Raw genomic sequence first — 6,317 nt, 5'->3', positions numbered from 1 at the left:
GATTACAGGCGTGTGCCACTATGCCCGGCTAATTTTGGTATTTATAGTAGAGACAGAGTTTTGCCATGTTGGCCAGGCTGGTCTCAGGTGATTCACCTGCCCCCGCCTCCCAAACTGCTGGGATTACAGACGTGAGGTACCGCACCAGCCTGTGTGAGTCCATTTATATGAAATGCCCAGAATAGGCAAATCCATAGAAACAGAAAAATTAATAGGTGCCAGGGTTTGGAGGAACAGAAGCATAAGGAAGCAATGTTGAAAGGGTGCAAGGCTTCTTTTTCAGGTGATGAAAATTTCCTAACATTGATGGCGGTGTTGGCTGCACAACTCTATGACTGCACTAGAAGCCACTGAATTTCACACTTAGTATTTATTTATTTTATTTTTTGGAGACAGGGTCTCACTCTAGCGCCCAGGCTGGAGTGCAGTGGCACAGTCTTGGCTCACTGCAACCTCTGCCTCCCGGGCTCAAGCATACACACCACCATGACTGGCTAATTTTTGTATGTTTTGCAGAGGTGGGGTTTTACTGTGTTGCCCAGGCTGGTCTTAAACTCCTGAGCTCAAGCAATCCTTCTGCCTTGGGCTCCCTAAGGCCTGGGATTACAGGCGTGAGCCACCACGCCAAGCCCCTAATTGTATACTTTAAATGGGTACATTGTATGCAATGTGTATTATATCTCAATAAACTTATTACAGTTGTTCAATCAATAACGAATAACAACAGAAGCCTAGCAGTGCAAACACCGGTTTTGCAGAGACATCAAAGCAATGTGGAAGTCAAGGTATGGCCTTACCAGCCACTTCAGCTTCAAGGAAAATAAGGTACCAAAAAAAAACACAACCCATATCATGGGGCAGATGATGAGGCCCAGCCAGAAGATTCGCGCTTCAGCTTCTGTGGCAGCAATGTTATTCGGGGAGACCTGTTTAAGGAAAGTAATTCAAATGTCAAAACAAGCAGAAATGGTTGCAAATGAACGAGCATGCTCGCATTTTCATTTATTTTAGTTTGCAGATGCTTTTGTTGTTGTGGGGTTTTTTGTTGTTGATGTTGTTTTATTTTTTGAGACGAAGTCTCATTGTGTCACCCAGGCTGGAGTGCAGTGGCATGATCTTGGTTCACTGGAACCTCCGCCTCCTGGGTTCGAGTGATTCTCCTGCCTCAGCCTCCCGAGTAGCTGGGATTACAGGTGGCTGCCACAACGCCCGGCTAATTTTTGTATTTTTAGTAGAGACAGGGTTTCACCATGTTGCCCAGGCTTGTCTCAAACGCCTGACCTCAAGTGATCCACCCACCTCCGCCTCCCAAAGTGCTGGGATTACAGGCGTGGGCCACCATGCCCAGTCTATTTTGCAGACACTTTTGCCACACCCATGTTTCACCAGAGCACCCACAGCAGTGGCTTTTGTGTAGCTGGAATCAGATATGCATAAAACTCCAAAGGAACCCACAGAAACTTTCTACGCCCATTATCCCCGCTCTGGTTAGTTCAGCTCGTCATGGAGAATACCTTCCTGGCTTCAAAGATCCAGTGGCTCTTCCCATCTTCATCTATCTGGTTCCACCATCGAAGGCCCACCAGGAGTCTTCCGGTTACATTCTGAAGACAACAGACAAATGACTCTGAGCAGGTCACAAGCAAAGAGGCGTATTCACTGTGTTGATAAATAAAAGTCCCCTGATTCATGTCAGACTTGTACTGGAAGCAGGAAGAAAAAAGGTGTTGAATTGTAGTGAATTCTCAGATGTCAAGGCTTCTAGTTTTGAACTAAGCTCACTTTAAAAAGTTACACACGGCTGGGCGCGGTGGCTCATGCCTGTAATCCCAGCACTTTGGGAAGCTGAGGTGGGAGGCTCATGAGGTCAGGAGATCAAGACCATCCTGGCTAACAAGGTGAAACCCTGTCTCTACTAAAAATGCAAAAAAATTAGCCGGGCGTAGTGGCGGGCGCCTGTAGTCCCAGCTACTCGGGAGGCTGAGGCAGGAGAATGGCTTGAACCTGGGAGGTGGAGCTTGCAGTGAGCCGAGATAGCGCCACTGTACTCCAGCCTGGGCGATGAGCAAGACTCTATCTCAAAAAAAAAAAAAAAAGTTACACACTCCCCCCACAAACATATATAATTTATATGTTCATATTATATATGTTTTAAATATATGTATTAATTCATATACAAGTGACATGGTTTGGCTGTCTCCCCACCCAAACCTCATCTTGAATTGTTGCTCCCATAATTCCCACGTGTTATGGGGGAGACCAGGTGGGAGATAATTGAATCATAGGGGCAGTTTCCCCTACACTGTTCTTGTGGTAGTGAATAAGTGCCGCAAGATCTGATGGTTTTTATAAGGGGAAACCCCTTTTGCTTGGCTTTCATTCTCTCGCTCGCTCTCTCTCTGTTTTTTTTTTTTTTCTGAGACAGAGTTTGGCTCTTGTCACCCAAGCTGGAGTGCAGTGGCACAATCTTGGCTCACTGCAACCTCCACCTCCCAGGTTCAAATGATTCTCCTGCCTCAACCTCCCAAGTAGCTGGGATTACAGGCGCACACCACCACGCATGGCTAATTTTTGCATTTTTAGTAGAGACGGGGTTTCTCCATGTTGACCAGGCAGGCTGGTCTCAAACTCCTGACTTCAGATGATCCTCCCACCTCGGCCTCCCAAAGTGCTGGGATTACAGGAGTGAGCCACCGCGCCCGGCTGGCTTCCATTCTCTCATCTGCCACCGTGTAAGATTTGCCTTTCGCCTTCCACCATGACTGTGAGGCCTCCCCAGCCATGTGGAACTGTAAGTTCCTTAAACCTTTTTGTCTTCATAAATTACCTAGTCTTGGGTATGTCTTTATCAGCAGCGTGAAAACAGACTAATACAATAAGTTTTACAAAAAAATGCAAAGTCATATGGGGTTGTCACATGTGCAAGAATGACAATTGACATTTGACAAAAGCCATTTATTAAGCGCTAAACAATGCATTTTTCCCCTTAGCTTTTTTTTTTTTTTTGAGACGGAGTTTCACTCTTGTTGCCCAAGCTGGAGTGTAATGGTGTAATCTCGGCTCAGTGCAACCTCCGCCTCCTGGGTTCAAGTGATTCTCCTGCCTCAGCCTCCCGAGTAGCTGGGATTACAGGCATGTGCCACCGCGCCCGGCTAATTTTGTATTTGTAGTAGAGACAGGGTTTCTCCAGTCCCCCTACTTTTAAGTGACACTGCTCAGCACTCTTAAGCATGTCTCAGGAGTCTAAACCAAAGTATCTCTTGATCCCACGCATATAGGGGACAAGCCTCGTGTTTCGGGAGTGGTGACATCACAGGAAAGGGCCTCACCTTCACAGACCAGAAGTCCAGGGACAGGAGGAGCAGCACCGTGACAAAACAGCCCACAAAGCTCTTGCCGAACCAGTCGCAGCACACGTAGGTGACGATGGCACTCACTCGGAAAAACAGGTGGAAAAAGGTGGCCAAGGGGTGTCTAGGAAAGGACCCAGAAGGCGCCCTCACTCCAAGAGCCAAGCGGATGGTTACTGAATTCCCTTCACCATTTCAGACTTTGCTGGGGGCATTCACATGGCTCAATGGAATGTTCTCCCTGGTGCATATGAAGCAGAAACTCAGGCTGTAGCCCTGGGGATGCATTATTAGGTCAGCAGTCCCCAAACAGTCATGCTGACACTGTTTTTTTTCCTCCCCTTCGAAGAATCCAGTACTTTCCCGCCACTTGACTCCAAATATCACTTGCCCTCTTTGAAACACGGTCATCTTTGAAGTGAAATGTGACAGCAATCACTGCCTCCCCGCCCAGTAGAGATGACAGTCAGTTCCCCAAAGGTAAAGGTTGGGTTTTTCCGCCAGTCACTGAACTCCAAGCTCACATGCAGCCCACGGGGCAGGTGTCTCATGTCATCGGGGAATGTGTTCCTGGACAGAGCGAAACATGTGACCTGTGAGTGGCAGGTCTCACTCATCGTAATTGCTCAGTGGTGAGTGGCACGTGAATCCTGGCATTTAACCTAGGGGAAGGTGGTTCTTGTTCACTGTTCCTTGAGACACAAACCTGGCCAGAAAGAAGAGAGGGAGCCAAGGGGAACATGCTCATCTTATGTAAATTGCTTTTTTTTCTGTTTTTTTTTCCTATTATTTTTATTTTTATTTATTTATTTTTTTGAGATGGAGCCTTGCTCTGTGGAGTGCAGTGGCATGATCTCGGCTCACTGCAGCCTCCACCTCCTGGGTTCAAGCAGTTCTCCTGCCTCAGCCTCCCGAGTAGCTGAGATCACAGGCGCCCACCACCATGCCCAACTAATTTTTATATTTTGAGTAGAAATGGGATTTCAACATGTTGGCCACGCTGGTCTCGAACTCCTGACCTCAGGTGATCCGTCCGCTTCAGCTTCCCAAAGTGCTGGGATTACAGGCATAAGCAAGCACGCCCGGCCTTTTTTTTTTTTTTTTTAATGTGTATCTGATAGTCTGATATCAGCCACGTGCCACCTGTAATGCCAGCACTTTGGGAGGCCGAGGCGGGTGGATCACCTGAGGTCAGGAGTTCAAGACCAGCCTGGCCAACATCGTGAAACCCCATTTCTACTCAAAACACAAAAATTAGCTGGGCATGGTGGTGTCTGCCTGTAACCCTAGCTACTCGGGAGGCTGAGGCAGGAGAATCACCGGAACCTGGGGGCGGAGGTTGCAGTGAGCCGACATTGCACCACTGCACTCCAGGCTGGGTAAGAAAGTTAGACTCCGTCTCTAAACAAGAAAACAATGGTCACCAAGTTGTCTAGAGCAGGTGATGGCAGTGGGTGATGTGGGCCAGACTGAAGACACTTGTGGGTTTCTCTTTCTTTCTATAGTTTCCCAGTTTAGACAGAGCACACAGGTAGAGAACGATACTCAACTATGATCGAGAAATCAACAGCACGAGCCCAGCTGTTATCAGAAAGGGGTCCAGATCCAGACCCCAAGAGAGGGTTCTTGGATCTCACCCAGGAAAGAATTCAGGGCAAGCCCAATGAGTAAAGTGAAAGCAAGTTTATTAGGAAAGTAAAGGAACAAAGAATGGCTAGTCCATAGATAGAGCCGTCCTAAGGGCTGCTGTTTGCCCATTTTTATGGCTATTTCTTGATGATATGCTGAATGAGGGGTAGATTATTCATGCCTCCCCTTTTTAGACCATATAGGGTAACTTCCTGACATTGCCGTGGCATCTGTAAACTGTCATGGCGCTGGTGGGAGTGTAGCAGTGAGGAAGACCAGAGGTCACTCTCGTGGCCATCTTGGTTTTGGCGGGTTTAGCCGGCTTTTTTACTGCAACCTGTTTTATCAGCAAGGTCTTTATGACCTGTATCCTGTGCGATCTTCTATCTCATCTTGTGACTTACAATGCCTTAACCGTCTGGGAATGCAGCCCAGTAGGTCTCAGCCTCATTTTACCCAGCCCCTATTCAACATGGAGTTGCTCTGGTTCACACGCCTCTGACACGGTGATGGATGGCAATGAAACCCACACCTCAGGGCAGGGGAGGAAAAGGGAGGGATGAAAGGGACTCTTCCCAGCACCACTGGTCTGGTGCAAACCAGACCCAGTACTGCCAGATCCAAGATTTTCAGGAGAAGTCAGAAATCCATACTTGCAATGGGAAATCTGATTTTAAATGATGGCCGCTAATTCTTTTACTGAAATATCCCAGTCTGTGTTTCTCACTGGCCTGCAAGCAGTGAGCTTGCAACCTCTGGATTAGAGTTATAAAATGCTGTGGGCTTTGGCAAATGAGAGGCAGAATGGGGTGGCCACAGAGGTCCACACAGAACTGCAGGGCAAAGAGCCTGCTCATTCTCCCCAAGAAGAAATGGAGTCAGAGTCAGCACAACATAGACGCCTATAAAACTGTGGGGTTTCCGACTCCCAGGGGAATGTTAAGAGTCAGAAGCAGACTTCACAGTGACTTTTTGCATGGCAAAGCACCAACCATTCACCAGGATGGGTCTCGTCTGAGCCTTTCAGGCTCTCCGCTCTGCCGGTGACCTGAATGAAAACCAACCCTGGAAGTGTACCCCGCATTTAAAAATTAGACAGGATCACCAGGTGTTGTAGCTGACACCTGTAATCCTAGCACTTTGGGAGGCTGAGGCAGGCAGATCACTTGAAGTCAGGATTTGAAGACCAGCCTGGCCAACATGGTGAAACTCCGTCTCTACTAAAAATACAAAAATTAGCCAGTTGTGGTGGCAGGTGCCTGTAATCCCAGCTACTCAGGAGGCTGAGGCAGGAGAATCGCTTGAACTGGGGAGGTGGAGTTTGCAGTGAGTCGAGAT

The 6,317-nt window shown here is 47.9% G+C and overlaps 1 protein-coding gene across 1 annotated transcript in view; it reads right to left on the bottom strand.

Annotated features, from left to right (window-relative positions):
* TVP23A (trans-golgi network vesicle protein 23 homolog A (S. cerevisiae)) overlaps positions 1-6,317 on the bottom strand; it is a 54,770-nt gene that overhangs the window by 6,085 nt on the left and 42,368 nt on the right. Inside the window, exons 3-5 of the mRNA XM_011988125.1 lie at positions 3,330-3,474; positions 1,515-1,604; positions 798-926 (exon numbers count right to left, since the gene is read on the bottom strand). Coding sequence (XP_011843515.1) covers positions 798-926; positions 1,515-1,604; positions 3,330-3,474 — 364 coding nt within the window. The remainder of the gene's footprint in view (positions 1-797; positions 927-1,514; positions 1,605-3,329; positions 3,475-6,317) is intronic.

Source organism: Mandrillus leucophaeus, unplaced genomic scaffold (genome assembly GCF_000951045.1).
Source record: "Mandrillus leucophaeus isolate KB7577 unplaced genomic scaffold, Mleu.le_1.0 Scaffold323, whole genome shotgun sequence".
NCBI lineage: Eukaryota > Metazoa > Chordata > Mammalia > Primates > Cercopithecidae > Mandrillus > Mandrillus leucophaeus.
This window is presented reverse-complemented; position numbering and strand designations above follow the sequence as displayed.